Source organism: Neovison vison, chromosome 8, assembly GCF_020171115.1.
Source record: "Neovison vison isolate M4711 chromosome 8, ASM_NN_V1, whole genome shotgun sequence".
NCBI classification, from domain to species: Eukaryota; Metazoa; Chordata; class Mammalia; order Carnivora; family Mustelidae; genus Neogale; species Neogale vison.
Window position 1 is genome coordinate 18,088,587 of NC_058098.1, and position 19,230 is coordinate 18,107,816.

Below are 19,230 nucleotides of genomic sequence, written 5' to 3' on the forward strand. Positions count from 1 at the left end.
ACCAGTCCTGGCTGGCAGTGTGTGAATCAGTACCCATCTGCTTTCCTTACCCTGGCAGTTAATAACTAAAAGGCTTCCTTGCTCTGTCTTCTGTATTTGCTCATATGTCTCACCATCGTGAGGGCCCATGTCTCTTAACTTCTGTTTCATCAACGTAACCAGGTCTCTCTCTTGTCTTAGTAGCTGGTTCATCCCTCTATTCTCTCTTTTCCAAACGAGGAAGTACAGTGCTTACTGGCTTCTCTTACCTAGGCCCTAGCATTTCTCCGTGCTGCCTCCTCTGCTCCCACTGGGAACACATCAGCTGAATTCTGTAATCATGGCATAAAGCTTCACCTTCCGTTGTGTCACCCTCAGGGAAACCCCCTTTCAGGAGTCTTCAAGTTCCATGTTGTCATCACAACGTTTGAGATGATCCTGGCAGACTGCCCGGAGCTGAAAAAGATTCACTGGAGCTGTGTGATAATTGATGAAGCCCACAGATTGAAGAACAGGAACTGCAAACTTCTGGAGGGTCTAAAGCTCATGGCCCTGGTGAGAGCTAGCGAGCTCTTTACATTGACACAGGTTCTGTCTGCTCACGATGGAAGCGTCCCGCAGCCATTCTGCATGTAGCTTACTTGTGCATAGTCTGTTTATTCCTGGTTTTCTTTTTGCCGTCTATATCTGTGATAGTGCAGGCATCAGAAGGCTTTGTTGTTACAAACTGGGTCAACAGTTTGACCTTTGCCACAAGTAGATTCCCAAGGGTACCCAGGGGAGTCTTAAATACCATGAAATTTGTGACCAGTAAACGTAAGGTATTTCAGCTTGGTACCAAGGACGACGGCCTTGGCACAGTGCCCAGTATGTAGAGAGTAGTAATGATGGATGGATGGATGGATGGATGGATGTCGCTTTCACTAACGTGAAATTGCTGCTGGAATCAGTGATGTGAAAGGAAGATTGATCTGTGAACTCACCGTGCCTGCCCTGGAACGGTGGCGTCCTGTCTTTTCATTAAAGCAAAACTGAATTGCCCCATGAGCACAGAATGCCCTGACTTCAAAAGCGTACTCGCCGGCCGGCTCCAACACTGTTGTCGTGTGCTGTTGGTTTGTGCAGGAACACAAAGTGCTGCTCACTGGGACGCCCTTGCAGAACTCTGTGGAGGAGCTCTTCAGCTTGCTGAATTTTCTGGAGCCATCCCAGTTTCCTTCAGAGACTGCTTTCTTGGAGGAATTTGGAGATCTGAAAACAGAGGAACAGGTAAATAGCAGCCTGAAAGACCGAGGAGACTATGTGATGATTACCTTCATCATGAAGGCCAGAACAAATCATTGTGGGGACAGGCATTAGCAAGTTCTCATATCCCTGCTAAAATGAGCATTACCTCCTTTATTTAATTTGTTTATGTTGAGGAGGGCAAACTGATTATTAGGCGTTCTGTTACTCTGGAGGTATAATGAATTGACATCCAAATAGCCTGTGTTAGCCTATCAGGCCTCTTGCCTTCATTGATCTCACGTGGGAGGTCAGTGATTTTCTTTTGCCCTGAACTCAGGAGCGTGGTGCCTTCCTCGACTTTCTTCATCTTTCATCCTTCCTCCTGCATAATCTGCAACACGTTCCCAGGCTCATCTTTTTTCTTTTTCTTTTCTTTTCTTTCTTTCTTTTTTTTTTTTTTAAGATTTTACCCATTTGTTTGTCAGAGATTGAGAGAGAGAGAGCACAGTCAGGCAGAGTAGCAGGCAGAGGCAGGGGGAGAACCAGGCTTCCTGCCGAGCAAAGAGCCCGATGTGGAACTCGATCCCAGGATGCTGGGATCATGACCTGAGCCGAAGGCAGCGGCTTAACCAACTGAGCCACCCAGGCGCCCCATCCCAGGCTCATCTTCTTGAGTATGACAAACTGCACAGGTAGTAAGGAAAAGAAGGCAGTCATATACTAGTTGGTAAGTCTAGTTTTGTCCAAATCACCCAGATTTCCTCGGTTTTCAAAGATCTAGTCTTGAGTCTAAGCTTATTGGACTAAAATCTAATTCAGAACAGCCAATATTAATAAGTGTCTATCTGTCTTGGGTAGAAATCTTGACTAGAAATTACAGAAGTAAGCCAGACAAGTTTAAATGCCATAAGAAGGACAAGTAATAGAATTAGAAGAGAGAAGGTCACCTCTGTTTGGGAATCAGGAAAGCCTTCATGGAAAGAGAACAGTTTGGAAATTGAAAGGTGGGTATATTTTCAGTTGTGGAAAGAAAAGATGATGTCTGCTTTGCAAAGAAATAAAAAAACACCTGGCATAATCAGCTATGGAATTTATTCAATTATAGGGAATCATCTGATTGAGCTGGAAACGGTCGATGAATTGTGAAGTATGAGGCTAGAGGGGGAGAGAGTTATATTGTGGGAAGGCCTTGGAAGATGGTTTAAAGAATTTGGGAGGTCTTATGGAAGCAACACAAGGCTTTGATTGCAGGAATGACATAATTAGTTCCGCTGAATTAAGCTAGCAATGGTGTGAGAATGGGTTGGGGCAGAGACTTGGGGGACTAAGAAGGTTTGGGGATTTCACTAACAGATGTCAGGAGTACACTCTGTGGTTCAAGTCTGTCTGTTTGTACTTCTGTGGCAAGTCAGACTTTCAGAGCAGTGAGTAATCAAACTTCATTTCACTTCTCTGTTTGCAGTAGCTCTTGATCTTTCAAAAGCTAGCTCTCAACCCTCTCTCCATTTTTGGACCATTTGCAAGGTGTCCTTTTCTCCCATTGCACTTATTTTGTGGTATGCATTTTTTCTTCTAGACAATGACCTCCTTGAGGACAAGGCCCACCTCTTCTCCAAAGTTGTGTTTGTTGTATTGACCAGCACAGTGTCTGGCATGTAGTATACTCTAAATGATTCAAGGTAGGAACCAAGTGAAGGGCAAAGCTGAACCCAGCATGTGGCAGATTGGCATTTATCCATATCTTTAAAATTATCGAGTTGTGTCTTTTCTCTTTGGGCTCTTATACAGTAATTCCTGATCCACTTGGGGGATAGATTCCTAAGTACCATGGTTGGTGAAATCAAGGTTCCATGAATGGGCTAAATTTAAGCTTGGGGTTAGTTAGGAGAAAACCACAAAAATGGCATCAAATGTCTATATTTTAAATCACAGGAAATAGAAGTCCCAGAAGGCATCAGCTTCCAAAGCAAAGCACATTTGTCAGTGTTTAAGATCTGCTCTGATAACTCTACTAGATCACTGTCTATAAGTCACTTTATATTTTTTCCAGGAAGCATTGACACCACACACAGCTTATTTATGCAGAATGTACCCCCTTTTAAAACATTTTTTTCAAAGATTTTATTTATTTGAAAGAGAGCTAGCAATAGAAAAAGCATGAGCAGGGGGGAGGGCCAGAGGGAGAGGGAGAAGCAGGCTCCCCACTGAGTAAGGAGCCTGACACGGGGCTCAATCCCAGGACACCTGGACCATGACCTGAGCCGAAGGCAAACACTTAACCGACTAAGCCTCTCAGGTGCCCTGAAACATTTTAAACAGCCCTTTATGAACTTAAAACTCAATCTTTTGCACTTGCCCTTCCTTATTTTATTTTCCCACCAGGATTAATCTTATTGGTACCATCTTAAAGCTCAGGGTTAAGTCCGGTGTCTTGATTTTTGAATCCCTTCTCTGTCGTTGTCTTCTTGGGACAGGGAGCAGGTCACCTTGCCAGTGCAGTCAGGTGAGTGGAGATCTGCTGTCCAGGTCCGGGCTGTTAGGAGAAGAACAGACAAATCATAGCAAAGACTGCTGTCAGCTCAAAGGGCCCCAGATTCGACAGCTTGCTTGATGGCATGGGAGACATCGTCTTACGGCATTAACTCTCCACATGCTGCTACTCCAAACATGTTTGCTGCCATTACTCAAAAGCTGGAGGAGGGGTCTGCCTCCAGATTGCTTCTACTTTTGTTTTTCTTAACCTGAGATATGATTGACATATAACTTTAGTTTCACGTGTGTGTGATAATGATTCAGTATATGTACATGTTATGCAATGATCACCATACTAAGTGTAGTTAAATATCGGTCACACCCACAGTATAGTTTTTTTCTTTGGTGATGAGAACTTTTAAGATCTCTCTTAGCAGCTTTCAGATATACAGTATTATTTACTATAGTCCGTATGTTCTGAATTACATTCCCGGGACTGACTTATTTTATAACTGAAAGTTTTCACCCCTTTTGAGCCTACCCCACACATTTCGCCTTCACACATTTCGCCTACCCCAGATTGCGTCTGCTTTTTAGTTTATTCTCTCAGTATCTAAGTCTCCCCTTTGCAATGTGTCACTTGTCCCTCCTCACACAGCTACAGTTGTCCTCAGGTCAGTTGCTGCACCGTGCATACATGATAGAGCAAGAAGGATTTGTTTTCTCCCTCCTAGAGAGTAGGTACTATCTTTTATACCTATCTCCCTTTATCCCTTGTAAGGTTGCCACCTGGGTTCTCAGTGACTACTCGGGAATTAAAACCAGACCCCCCCCTTCTTTCCTCGAGGTCTGATTACAGACTCCCCGTGTTTGGGGATTAGTCATGATCTTTTATTCAGTCTACCACCATCGCACTGTGATTAGCTGCTCAGGAGAGTATAGTGAAGGTTGGACTACCCCGGTAACCAGTCATTAAAATCCCGTATGGGTAGGTGAACAGCTCTCGTTTCCCCGGACAGGTAAAGAAACTGCAGTCTATCCTAAAACCCATGATGCTGCGGCGGCTAAAAGATGACGTGGAAAAGAACCTTGCCCCCAAACAAGAGACGATCATTGAAGTAGAGCTGACCAATATCCAGAAGAAATACTACCGCGCCATCTTGGAGAAGAACTTTTCCTTCCTGACCAAGGGGGCGAATCAGCACAACATGCCCAATCTCATCAACACCATGATGGAGCTGAGAAAGTGCTGCAACCATCCTTACCTGATCAACGGTGAGTCCCGGAAGCAGGCGGCCGCTCGGGATAGCCCATGATAACCACCAGTCCTGCCTGCGTACTGAGTTCATTCAGTGCTCGCCTTCTTCCGGCGTATGAAGCTGAGTGTCAGAGAGGTGGACAGATTTGGGTCAGCCATCTCGTAGTCAGTGCGCGGAGCTCAGCTCTCGACCAGCTCTCTGCCGTCAGAAGACGGACGGCACTCACCAGTCTGCTGCCCTTTGTTGACCTGCAGCCTGGCCCACACCGTGCCCTTCGGGACAGGGAGTTGTATTACTTAGCTGAATAAATGATCGTGATGCAGTCCATAGGTAAATTAACAGTTACAGAAGCTTTTTTTTTTTTTTTTTTTTAAAGATTTTATTTATTTATTTGACAGGTCACAAGTCGGCAGAGAGGCAGGCAGAGCAAGAGGGGGAAGCAGGCTCCCTGCTGAGCAGAGAGCCCGATGCAGGGTTCAATCCCAGGACCCTGGGATCATGACCTGAGCCGAAGGCAGAGGCTTGACCTACTGAGCCACCCAGGCGCCCCATCAGAAGCTTTTTTGATGATAAAGCTTTCTGATAAAATTTTAACTCAGAATGGGGCTTGGATTCTGTATTAGCTAGATTTTATGATGTCAACAGTATGTCTTTTTGTTGCCTTTCTGTGGAGGTTTCTTGACTTGAATGAGGCAGCTTCATATCTCCAGTTCTTCCTCCACCTGGTGAGGTTTCCCAGGAAGGCAGAGCACTTGTGTTCTCTGCATGATGGCCCCACTCCCACCGCAGAGCCCTCTACTGAGGGCACGGACCAGGCGTGCATACACCGTGTCGCCTCGACGGACTGTTGGTCTGGATCTAGCAGTTCACTTCAATTCTTTTTTCAGGATCTGTAAAGCAGAGAGCAGCTTTTACCCTCAGAATTTGTTCAAGGAATAGTTTTGTTGCATTCCTTTTCAGGGGCAGAGGAGAAAATTCTGGAAGATTTCCGAAAAACCCACAGCCCTGATGCCCCTGACTTTCAGCTGCAGGCCATGATCCAAGCAGCAGGGAAGCTGGTGCTGATTGATAAGCTGCTCCCCAAGCTGATCGCAGGTGGTCACAAAGTCCTCATCTTCTCCCAGATGGTGCGCTGTCTCGATATCCTGGAAGATTATCTCATCCAGCGAAGGTGAGAACTTGACTCAAAGCCATGCATCAGGTGCTGTGGGCAGTTCTCTTTTGGGTACCTTTTTGATTCATCTAAAAACTATGCTTTAACAACAACTAAACATTCAAACATGGAGAAGAGTAATCTCCTGAAGATGGACTAAAACTCAGAGTTAAATCTGTGACCAAATAGGCCCAATTTTAACTGCCTAAAGTGAATTTCTCGGGCTATGATATGGAGCCCTTGGTTTGCTTAAAAAGGAAATTCTCCATGTTTATTTGTATCCTCTTTAGTTGTAAGAAACAGAATTAAAAGCATTAGAGAAAAGAAAGTTAAGAAAACAGTGCATTTGCTTTTTTTTCCCTTTCTTTTTTTTCCCCTTAATAACGATGAGAGAAATACATCCTGGAAAGCATCACTGTATCAAGTTGCTAAAAAAGTGCAAGGTGATTGTTCACAAAAAGAGAATTGGGGATACTTTATGTCCCTTGTTAGCAAACCCTCCAAGGTTTATGATACACTAGCTGTGGCATTCCGATCTGTGTTCTTGTTCATATTCCTATAAATTCCATCACTCACGCAGGTGGAAAGTGTGTGATGTTATGTTATATGGGCTGTTGGGATTTTGTGTGGGCACTACGTTTATTACTTTATACAGTGGGCCTTATGTTTTTAGTCGCTGGGATACATCAATGATCCCAAGATGATAAAGGGATTTCTAAGAATTTATGCAATGGTAAAAGACTTTTCAAGGTCATAGGAACTGTTAGTTTAGGCATTGCTAAGTTTAAAGGAAAGCTTTGGTTTCATATAATAATCATAGCAAATCACAGTTGTTTTAAATATTCTGATCCTTGGAAATTCTGTTTGCTATTGTAACATGTAATTTATAGAAGGAGGGTTAAAAGACATGACGTTCAATTATGGGGTATGCTGATATTCAGTGTTACATAAATAAATTTCCAAAACCAAATTAGACAATAAAAGACTTTCTCAGAGTCCTATAGTGAAGGTCTTTGGGTAGGGAATTCTTGAGACTTACATCATTTTTTTCTTTGAGGAAGGTATAATGAGTAAATCAAAACTAGTTAAAGCAGTTTCATATTTTATAAGTTCCCTACAATTAGAAACCCACATTGCCAGAACACCTGCTTCTTATAAATACATCATCTTGCCCTTCAAAATACATAGAACTACTAGTTCACAGTTTGTTTTTTTAAAGAACCCCGCCAGATGAGCTACAGTGTGATTAACGGACTTCTACTAAGTACAGATCTCAGTGTACCTCCTTTTTATCCTATTTGTCCTTATCATCTATTGCTTATTTTGTTTTCAGATATTTTAAGTATTAAATGTCTCTTGAAAGTACAGGCGTATGTAACCCCACCACTGTCTCCAGGCTCCCACTCACACTCGGGGGTGTGCGGTGTCTTTTTCATTTTGTGCAAACAAGCATTTAGTTTTGTTGTCCATTAGTTTATATTCTACGTTCTACCTCGTAGTTCACCTTTTTATTTAATATATTGTGATTTTTTTTAACTCATTTTCTACAACATAATTTTGATGATTCTCTGTCTCATAGGTTATTCCCCAGTTTTTCAGGATTTTAAGGAACTCTGTGGTTATCCCTTCAGGGTCATTGTGAATGTTCCCAGTTATTTCCTTAAGATAAATGCTGATGTACAGTTTTAAAAGCACTTGATACGTATTTCCAAAACACCCTCTGAAAGATATTACTACTTTTATGCCTTTTAGCAGTGCTTTCCCCTCCACATACTCTGATCAGTAATGTTTTTGCCACTTAATCTTAGCTCATCCAATGAGCCAAAATTATGGTTTCTTGTTTTAAGTTGTATTTCTGAGTAATAATGAAAGTAAATATTTTCCATATATATTAGCTATTTACAGTTTTGTGTGCGTGAACTGCTTATTCATGCTTTTCCTCCGTTTTCTGTTGCTCTTTGCCTTTTTAATATAAGAATAACTTGTTTACTTAAGAATATAGCATAAATACTTCCCCAGTGTTGTTTTTGACTTTTTGTTTATGGGTATGGGTTTTGTTTATCTTTTTTTTCTTTTAGAAGTTTCAAGTTTTGTAATAGTCAAAACTCGTATTCTTACAACAGCTTTAAATTAACTTAAATGCTTATTTATGCTTAAATTTAAAGTTAAATGCGTAAACTAATAGGCTTAAAAAGGCTTCGCCTATTCCTGAACCGCACACTCATCTAAATATTCCTAAGTATTTTCTTTACACTTTTTTTTGTGTGGTTTCTTCACCCTAGCTGCATCTAGCAGTGTTCTTCTGGCCTTAATATCCTTGTTAACTTTTCTCTTTTTAATTTAGTTTTTATTTCCAGCAAAGTTATACACACACATATTTTAAAGAGCCAAACTGTTTTGTCAGACTTTTGAGAAAGCGCCTTTCTGGATAGCACCCTTCCCTCCCAGCCCCAGAAACTCTTACTTTAAATTCTTTTTATGCTGTTTCTTTGAGTATTTATAGCCATACCTAAATAATGTTAGCAGTTGTAATTTCTTGATGATTGTAGTTTTAGGTATTACCTGTTCCCAGTGTGGGAGACAAGCATGGGTCTTCTCTCCTTGCCCCCGTCACTGCCGCATGACTTGGGTAGATACTGAGCGACAGCCCAGCCATTTAGTGTGCTGTTTATGATTTTTTTTCTACCTTTTTAAACTAAAAATTATCTTTTTATTTGATTGCCTGGTTTTCTTTTTCTATTTCCTTATTACAATTTCTGCGCCCAAACATACCCTGGTTGTCTCAGTCTCCGCTGTGTCTGCTGAGGGCCGCCCTTCCCACACGGCCCCTCCCCTGCCAGGTGCTTTCCCTTCCTCGTACCCGCTGCCACCTCTCCCTGCCTTCGTCACACTGGCAGGTGTCTTCCCTTCCCACTTGCATGAAATCTCCGTGGTAGATTCCATGGATGGCTTGGGAGCTTCTGAGGAAGGGTAGATGATAAGGGAACGTGGACAGTCCCTGGAATGTTTTCAGGCCACTTTCCTTGAGTAACAGTTTGGCTGGGTTTGGGAGTCTAGGCTAGGAATAATTTCCCCACAGAATTTAAAGGATTTGGCCCACTGTCGTCTAGCTTCCATGGTTGCTGCTTAGAAGTTCAAAGCCCTTGTGCTTCGTGGTCTGTGCATGTGACATGTTTTTCTGTTCAGAAGCTTTGATTTTTCCTCTTTTTCCCAGTGCTGTGGAATTCTGCACTGAACTGTCCTTTGTATGGGATCCATTGAACTCGATACTGAGCGGGTCTTTCTCATCTGAAATCGGAGTTCCTTCAGTTCTGGGGAATTTGTATTTTATGTTCCATTTAAAAACTTCTTGTTCTGTTTTCTCTTTGTGGATCTCCTGTTGTTTATATGTCAGACCTTCTGGACCAGTCACCTGATTTTCTTTCCTTACCATCTCACTATGTTTTACTACACCTCTGGTGGAATTCTTTCTTGTACTCTGTCCTCCCCCTTTAACCCCTAAGTTTTCATTATGTAATTATATTTTCAATTTCCTAGAACATTTTTTCTCTAAATTTTTAATTTTCATAGCATTTAACTGGTTGTTTCACAGATGCATTGTCTGCCTTTCTGAGATATCATTATAGAGGGTTGTTTGGTGGTGGTTGTTTTTTTTTTAATCTTCTACAGTGTCTGCTCTCTCCAAGTCAGATTTTTTTTTTTCTTTTTGTTCGTCTGTGCCCCCTTCATGGTAGAACTCTAGGTTTGCGTTTTTTCTCCTTCCAGCCCTTTTAATGTTACTCCACTGTGTTCTGGCCCCACGGTTTCTGACAAGAAGGTCTGCCGGTATTTATGTCCCTCTTTCTCCTGTACGTAATATGTTGTTTTACTATGATTTTATCTAAAATCAGTTTGACTGTGATGTGTGGCCTTCGCCCTGTGCAGCTTTCAGTGGGCTGCTTAAATTTGTACGTGTTTATGTTTCCTCCAGCTCTGGAGGGCTTGGTCGGTATTCCTTCAGGTTCTTTTTCCCTTTTGCCCATTCTTTTCTTTCTCTGTGAGCCTCCAATCACCTGTATATTTGACCTTCTCTTATTGTTCCACTTTCCATAAGCTCTGTTTTTCTATTTGTCTCAGTCTGTTTTTTCTGTCTTCCGGCACTCTGACTCTCTCCTCAAGTCATTTCTGCCCTGCTTGTTACTACACCCCTTCAGTGCTTTCCGTATTTTAAAGCTTGTCTTCTAGTTCTAAGCTTTCTACGTGTTTCTTACCTTCGGGTTCCTTTGCTGTGATGTCCTGTCTTTTCTTTATTACATACATTTCTTCACTGAGCGTAATTATAATAGCTGCTTTAATTATAACATTTTAGATGTGACACCTGTTGATTGTCTTTTCCCTCAATAATGGGTCACATTTCTCCTGTTTCTTCACACAATTTCATTGCATAATTTTGGGGTTTCCCTAGAACATTGTGAATATTTTGTTGTGGACGTTCAGGATTCTGTTCTGCTGCTGCAAAGAGAGTGAGTTTTATTTGGAGGCAGTTAACTAGGTGAGACTCTGCGTGCTCTTCCTGTCGGTGTCTGGTCAGCAGCAGCTCTGGCCTGAGCTGAGGCAGCCTTCAGTCATGTGTGAGTGGGAGACGTCAGCTTGTCTTCGGTAGAGTCTAGAGCCAGAGTTTGGGGTGTACCATCTCCCTGTCTCTGCTTTCTGTAGATCACTTCTCCCCACTGGCAGTCCTGGTTGCCCCAGACTCCTTCCTCTGGTGCGTCTGGTCCAAAAGACAGGGTCTGTTTATCCAAAGGGCAGCCGCCCTGTACCTCTGCGACCGTGACAATGGCGTCCCCTCTGGCTGGAACTGCACGTGTCTGGTCCTCCCCAAAATCAGCCTTCTTGCCTCAACTCTCCAGTGCCCTCAGATTGGTTTTTCTCTTCATCTGTGGCCTTTTTGGTTTTGGGATTTTTGTATTTTGTCCATTTGTGGTGGTTACTTGCTAGAGGACTGGTGTGTAAGGACCTGCCCACTCCATCCCTGAAGCAGAGCCCCCATGACTCGGGTCAGAGGCTTCCTTCCTGTGCATGAACACTGTCCGTGTAGCTGGACCACCGTGTTTGTATGTCAGGGCGTCTCTCCCTCTCTTCTGCATGGAGCATGGGAATTTGATTGTACTGGGAGCCGGTTGTGGGGAAGCGCTGGAGAGAAATAGCTGTGGTTAATATCTCATGTGGTAGAGCACAGTACAGGTCTTCTGTTTCTACCCTCTTCGAGGCTGGGGTGGGGGAATCTATAGGCTGGTACTTGACCTTCAGCCAGTTCCTCTGTTTCAGACTCTTTGCATCCCCATTTTCAGGATTACCTGGTACCACCAATGCCTGATACTTTTGGATATTCTGCAGTATTGAATTAAGTTATTTATTTCTCTCTTTCTTTCTTTTGATTTTTCATGCCTGGCATGGAGCCCAACACGGGGCTTGAACTCACGGCCCTTAGATTAAGTCAGATGCTTAACCAACCAAGCTACCGAAGCACCCCTTGAATTAATAAGTTTTTCTCACCTGAGAATCTTTAATTGGATTTCTTTGATTGCCTTTTATTTTACATTTCCGTCTGTAGTCTTTCTGCAATTTTGGTACGTGGTATATAATGGGGATCTAATTTATTTCCAAATGTGTCTGATTTTTTTATTAAATAGTACATCTTTTCCTCCATTCATATAAAACACTGTCCATAAAATGTACTTATTATCTATGTTGGTGTGTGTTTAACCTTTATCTTCTTTTGATTAGTATTTCTATTCCTTCGCTCTTATATTATTGAGGATAAACTTAAGAATTACTCTTTTTTAATCTCTCCCTGACTGTAGTCCCTGACTACAGAAAAAAATACGTGCGTATACACACATATGCATATTTGTATTTATACGTACATATATCCATTTGTTGGGATTTTGATGGGCTTTTTCACATTTAGTAGGACAGGACTGACATCTTTGCCAAACTGAAGAACCTGATATATTCATTGCACATATTCAGGTCTTTTACATACACTGTTGCCTCAGTAAATTCTTAGGAAGTACCTGCTTGGGCCTAGAACCTTGTAGGCGTTAGCGACACGGTGAGCAAGGCAGCATGGTACCTAGAGTCGTGTTCCGAGTCCAGCATAGTTCTCACTCTGAGCCTAATCCTGAGTATTCTGTCTGTGTCTGGCTGTTGTGAGTGGGATTTTATTTGTTTAATTCTTTATGTTTCCCAGCTAGTTATTGCTGAGAGATGAAAAAGCTTTCATTTCCCTTCAGGCCTTCTGAGGTCAGCATTTCCTGTTGTGCCAAAAGCGCGTCACCGCCTCCCTCCCCAAAACAAAACACACAGGTTTTCCAGACTGCCACCTGCGTCTTGTTGAAATTTGACAGTGACTGCGAATTACAGTTTGATGAGCCACATAAACTCCCAGGGACTTTGTTCAAAATGTAGTTGACGCAGAGGGTTAATTGCTGCACTGATGTGTGGTGTGGAGAATTTTTTGATGTCTGATTTCTTCATTCAGACTTACTAGCCCTCAAGATTTTCTTTGTTCTTGAGCCTTGTTGCCTCTCCAGCTGTCAGTTTGGTTTTGTTCCCGTTTAATTTCATGCCATATTCTCATACCGGGGTGAGGGCATAGCCAAGGGATTTGGCTCAGAAAAGAGGGGGTGAGGAACAGTTTAAAAGAACTCACATAATGGGATGGATTTTTAGTTTTGTGTTCTTTGAGCGCACTCCCTCAAAACTGAACAAGTAATAGAAATGAGAATTAATGCTTCAGTCATCCTGCAGTTTCTAAAACTGGTATTGTATCATAGCTGGCAAAACCCTCTAATTGTATGGGAACTTTTTCCCTGGGTTGAGCTCTAGCCTCGCTATTCATCGATTTCTCCTCCTCCCTAAAGCTGTGCTGATTCCCTGCCCCCCTCGAGCCGTGGGCATCCGGCTCCTGTGTGATGGCTGCTGGGTCCTCTGCGCCTTTAGCATTCATTGTCCACACGGGTGATGGTGGGGGCGGGTGGCAGCTCCTGTTTAATGGAATCTCAGCCTTGTCCTCTGACTCCAAATCCTGTGCTGCTTCTGTGCCATCACCCATGTGCCCCAACTCCTGAGTGCCCAGTACAGACCTCAGTGTACTGGCTTACCCGAACCGTCTCGGTGTCTATAGTTTCTTCCAGCTTCCACTAGACTGACAGCTTCCTAAATTTACCAGTGTCTCTTGTTTATCTTTAGTTTTCTCTGAAGTTTTTAGGGGGGTCTTTCCATCCTCCTTCATTGAAGTGTAGGGTGCAGTATGAAGGCCGTACAGCAGACTGGCTAAGAATGTGGACTTGGAGTCAGGTGGGTGTCAGTGTAACTCACTCACCTGCTCGGTGGCTGGGCAAGTTAGTTTGCTTGTGGGGCTTTTGTTTTTGGTTTTGAGGCTTCCTCGAATGTACAGTGGGGATAACAATAAAACCAGCCCGTAGAGTCATCATGAGACGGAAATGGGATGGTGCATATCAAGCATGTCTCACAGTGCCTGGCACAGAGCTTGACGCCGAAGAGCTTGCTGCTGATGTTACTGCTGTGGCTCTTGGTAATGCTAATGACCATTGTCTCTAACTACCCTTCTGGTTTTATGGAATCCAGACATCCAGCCCTTCGCTCTTGTCTCATGACAACAAGCTCATTCTAGTCTCCTTTCTATGTCACTGCCTCCTGGTTTACGTGCGACTGTAGCCCCACGTTATTATGCTTCAGCTTATTGCATTAAAAAAAGAAGAAAAAGGGGAAATCTACATCTGTAATTCCAGGTGTTGATGCACTGTGGCCTTATAAGACAGTGTTTTCAGACTTGGTTCTTGGCTTTGTACATGTCCCTTTTGAGCCTGAGTTGGTCTTGTTTCTCTCCGTGTTATATCCTTGGATGGTTTCTTTACATGGATTTTCCTTTTTCTCGAGGAAGTCAGGATTATATTGCCATACTCTGTTTTCTAGAGCCATTTGCATCAGAGTCATCTACCCTTAGGGTGTCTGTCCTTATTCTCTTACCAGTTATTTATCTGAAGTCATAGGAATCTGATTTCCCAAACTGTGGGCTGCTGGTAAGGTTTTTGTCAGGATCCATGTTCTTGACTGCCGTTGGGTCCAGGACAACTTGGTCCTTTACTCACAATGTTCCTTTTAGTTCTACTTTACCAACCAGTTCCTGCTCGGTGGTCAGATTGGGCCGAGGGTAACATCCCCTTGTGAATTTATTCATCGCTAGGGTAAATAAGAAAATACGATGTCAGCAGCTGTCTGCATTGCTACTCTGTTTCAATTCTGTATTAATCACATGATTCCTTGATAAAGATACCGTCTGTGTACTTCAGTTGAATGGACAGATAGTAATACGTTCCCATAGCAGTTTTAGTTTTATTCTTCATTTTACTCTGTCCCCCCATCCTGCTTTTCCCCCTTGTTTCCACACAGGTATGTGCCTTCTTAATGATAGTCCGCTTCATTTCCCCATTTTATTTCCCTCTAAAAAGTCCTCAGTTGTTGTCCCTCTGCCCTCAACACAGCTCAGAAACCTTCCTGTGGTTTCTGCACATGGCAGTGTGCTGCCCAGGAGAACTGATGGGCCCGAAATGACCAGCCCAGGTGCACAAGGCCTGCGTGTGGGTGCAGTCTGCTTACCATTTTCACGGCTCCCCAGAGCAGCTACACACTGACTTGAACTTCGAGTCCTTGTTTAAGAGCAGTACTTCAAGTAGATGTTTGAGGCTCTTCCTTGCTTTTCCTGGTCTTATGATTAGATTCAGTACAAGTAATAACTGGGAAATACTGGAGATTAAGTTTCTCATGCTGTGGGTTCGTGGCTGTTATTTTTGGTTTGGTTTGGTTTTTTGTTTGCTTGTCTTTGGGGGGTGGGGCACATTTTAAAGTGCAGTCTTAGGCGCCTGCCCTGCTGCCCGTATGGATGGGAGGGATTCCTCACAGACCGCTGTCGGTTGGTCCAAATTTAGAAGTGAGGGATGTAAGGCCGCGGGGTCAACAGCTTCCTGAGTTGTTTGCTGCTCTCCATTGAAGTATGATTAACACCTGGGCTTTCGTTCGTTTGGGTCCCCTCAGATACACCTATGAGCGAATTGATGGGCGAGTACGGGGAAACCTGCGCCAGGCAGCCATCGACCGGTTCTGTAAGCCAGACTCAGACCGCTTTGTCTTTCTTCTGTGCACCAGAGCGGGAGGCCTGGGCATCAATCTCACAGCCGCCGATACCTGCATCATATTTGATTCAGACTGGAACCCACAAAATGACTTGCAGGTAACCACTAGGATGATTGCTGTTTGCCTTAGCTGCCCCTGGGTCTGAGAACATCCCCACGGGGCCGGCTTGCTGTAGAGCCTCTGCCCTCCTCGCACTGTGCTGTCAGCAGGACGGCAGGCTTAGGGCCTCGGGCAGGGGTCAACTGAATGAAAGTCAGTGTTGGCCTTTCCCACTAACCAGGGAGTGGTTCTTTCATTTTGCTTTAAGCCAAATAGTTTTTCACAGTGATAGCCTCCAAATATAGAATAAAACTACTGTTTATTTTTATTATCCAACATAAAAATATTAAGCCTAACTAGTTCTCTAATTCTCGATAATACAGGGTGATTCAGGCGTTTTCACTGGTTGGTTTCTTAGATGGTCATATGTCCTGTGTAGTGAAGGAGACCGATAACCCAGAATTCCATTGCATGGCCCGGAAGACAGGCACCCGCCCTCCTCCATTTGCTCTCGACTCCGTGCTGCATGCCAGAGTTTATGTGTGCCCAATCGAGAGAATTTGCTGACATGTTTTTTAGTTTTAACCAAATTAAATAATTGGTGGCTTTACGATTATTGTAAAGATTAGAGTTAATACAGTTTTTAAAATAAGCATAAACAAGCAAGAAAATGACAGAGCTAACAGTTCTCGGGTCAGAGTCCTCCGTCTACCCTGCTTCACAGTAATGCCATTCTGGCCACATTGGACACGATGTCAGCCAGAAAGATTCTGACTTGTCAAAAATACAATTTCTAGGTTGATATCCGTTTTCATGAATGATGAACTCACCCTAAGTATATATTGTGTCATGGGATATTTGCCAATACTAGGATTATGGGTGTGTAGTGGGGAGGGGGTGGGTAGCTCAAAACCTTTTCCATGATACAGGGAGTTGATGAAAGACGTTTAGAGGCTGCTGTGTCACAAATCTGAAGGAGATTCCCCCCCAGGGGACCCTGTGAGGGACGGCAAGCCAAGCAGAGGAGCTCAGCTGGGGGCGTTTGAGCTGCTGCCTGGCCCGCCACTTCACACAGTCGTTCTGCTTTGCCTTTTTCATTTAATGAGTTTCTAAATAAGATTTTATTTGAAGAAAGCAGTCTACTAGTTGAAAAAATGGCAGTAATTAAATTATTAAGTTGGTGACAGTTGGGTAAAAATCAAGGGGTAAAACAAACTGTGCGGCACTGTTGGGTGTCCAGCTTCAGAGAAAATCAGTGGATACGACTAGTTCCCCGTCGGGCCTCTCTACTGGTGAAGGGATATTTGGGTCAAAGGTGAGTTGCTAGATATAATAAATAGCCACTTTTTAAAAGCATAATGTACTTAACACTGGCTTAAAAATAAGCAAAAACTAACATTTGATTAGGTAACTAGCAAGAACCTAATTAGGATAGTGTTATTGACCACGTAGTGGGAAGCTATCACCTGTTGGCAAGCCGGTTTGAAGTAGTTTGATTGGAATACAGCCACACCCAAACACATGCCCTGTCCTGTTACGGTGGCAGAGTTGACTATCACAAGAGACCATAGCCCACAACATCTAAAATATTTACTATGACAGATGCTCCCTTAAGTCCTTGCCAAACCTGTGAAGCTCCGTGCTCCTTTGCGGTGCTCCGCTGACTATGAGCCTTGGTACCTGGGAGAATGATGGGATGAGATGCGGAAATGAGATGGCCAATTTGAGCCCATGATGGCAAGGCACGCCTGGAGGAATTTCCAGGATGGAAATCGGAAGCATGTACCTGATATCTGGAGGCAGGTCATGGTCATGACAAGGACTTGGGGATCACCACGCTTCACCTGGTGACATCCTGGACATGACCAGTTGTGATTAGGTGCCCGTGCGAAGAGATGGATCTGGCCAGCGTGAGGGTGGTGGAGCCTGGTGGGGAAGGCGAAGTCATCCGAGGTGATTGCTCTGTATGCGCAGCAGCCAGAGAGGGTGGGTGCGGCTCTCCGGAATCGGGGTCTGGGGAGAAGGAAGAAGCTTTGCAAAAGCTGTTTTTAATGTCCACTGCTGGGGAGCTGGCACGAGATGAATAAAAGGAATAGCAGCAAAGTCAGGCGGAAATTGGACTGTGTGAAGCATTTAGTCTGCTGAGTCAGTTTCTTGAACTTGCCGTAATGCTCAGCTTTGGTGGAGAAACAAAGACCACCAGCACCCTGGGCCATCCAGGGTGGGAACTTGAACCAGGAATGCGGCAGAAGGTAAATGAGTGAGGGTGGCAGTGGCAGTTCCGGGTCCAAGCTAGAGGGGAAATTCCTCAACTCGTGGGCCCCCAGACTGTCCACTGAGTCTTCTAGATCTCCTGCCTTTTGCTCTATTGTTATTGTTGTTTTTATGTAAAAGTTTTGTAGCTTAGAGGGAACTGTCCCCTTTTTTTTGAAATGTCAACCAGACTGGGTAGAAATGAAAGAATTGGGAAGAGAAATGTTGGGGCAAGGAAGTCAGATCAGTGCAGAGTTCATGGGGAGTGGGATTGGTGGGCTGTGAAGAGGACATGATAGAGAAAGGGCAGTGTGGTTCTGAGTCACCCACAGAGACGGAGCAAGGTCGTGTACTTGTTTGGCCTGGGGAGGAGCGTGAGGCTGTCCCCAGAACTGTGCACGTTCAGTGTGCATTCTCTCCCTGCCACATATCTCATGCCGTGTGCCATAAATACGATGTGGGGGAGAGAGTCTGGACACTGGGACCATGAGACCATCGTGTGGTCCCCAGCACTTCAGCTAAGTTCAGCTGTGAACATCAGCAAAATGCATTCCTAACCCTAACAGAAAACTTAACCGGACTGTTCCCTGGTACTTTCCTTCTTTAGTTACATCACGTTTACTTATACATAGTTGTTCACATGTATGTGCAAAATCTAATATTTTCCGTAAAACGAGTGAAAGCTTTCAGTCATCTGTATTCTCTATGGTTATTAAAGAACCACAATTCTTGCTCTGATAGAAGATGATTGTATTTCTTTTGGAAGGTGGCCTTGGCACAGAACATTTATCTGTGGGTGGATTGAGGTGTGTTCTGCCTAATGTAAATATCAGGGCCCCAGAAAAAAGAATCTCATTATGAACAGGGTCTTACGCCCTACCCTAGTGGGATTTCAGCAATGCTCCAGAGGCCTCAGTTCAGATGATAGAAGATGTGAGTGTTCACTCTGGTCTCAGACAGCCTGGAAAGATGTGGTACAGTCCATGGATATCCCGAGGGAGGCCCGCATGGGCAAGCAGTGCCAGTGCTGGGAAGCTGTTTCTTGACTGATTGAAGGCAGACCCTCTCAGGGCCTTGGAAGTGAACCCAATCTGATTAGGAGAGGCTGGGCTCAGCTAAGTAGGCCTGAGTCCCTGAGGCAGGTCTGCAGACAAACGAGCATAGCTCCTTTCTCTGAGAGCTCAGCTGAAAGTCAGACAGCACCGTTACACCTTTTCTGGTGCTTTTTCACTGTTGTTACTGTTAAACACTGTTGTCCTTTTTATGTAAAGGTTTTGTAGCTTAGAGGCAGCTCCTTTGTTTTTTTGAAATGTCAGTCCAGATTCATCGTTTTCTTCTGATTGTATGGCTGGGATTTTCTGTGCTTTGAGGATAGAATTAGGCTTAGGAATCACTAAGTTTTTTGTTTTTTGTTTTTTTTTTTAATCTAGGTCTTTCATAAAACAAATGACATCAGGTGTCTTACGCTCCTTCATTTGGTCTCATTAGAGCCTGAGGACTCCAGTAAATTCTGTCGCTCTTTCATGCCCAGATCTGAGCCATTTAAGAAATAGACACAGAAGTACAACAGGGGATCAGAGGATGATCTGTAGGGGCGCCTGGGTGGCTCAGTCGGTTGAGTGTCCAACTCTTGATTTTGACTCGGGTCGT

The 19,230-nt window shown here is 43.8% G+C and overlaps 1 protein-coding gene across 4 annotated transcripts in view; it reads left to right on the forward strand.

Moving 5' to 3' along the window:
* Positions 1 to 19,230, forward strand: part of CHD6 (chromodomain helicase DNA binding protein 6) — a 193,133-nt gene that overhangs the window by 106,871 nt on the left and 67,032 nt on the right. For all 4 annotated transcript variants that reach the window (XM_044263020.1, XM_044263022.1, XM_044263023.1 and 1 more), the window contains 5 exons: positions 358 to 534; positions 1,105 to 1,248; positions 4,698 to 4,953; positions 5,898 to 6,108; positions 15,190 to 15,385. In XM_044263020.1, coding sequence (XP_044118955.1) covers positions 358 to 534; positions 1,105 to 1,248; positions 4,698 to 4,953; positions 5,898 to 6,108; positions 15,190 to 15,385 — 984 coding nt within the window. The remainder of the gene's footprint in view (positions 1 to 357; positions 535 to 1,104; positions 1,249 to 4,697; positions 4,954 to 5,897; positions 6,109 to 15,189; positions 15,386 to 19,230) is intronic.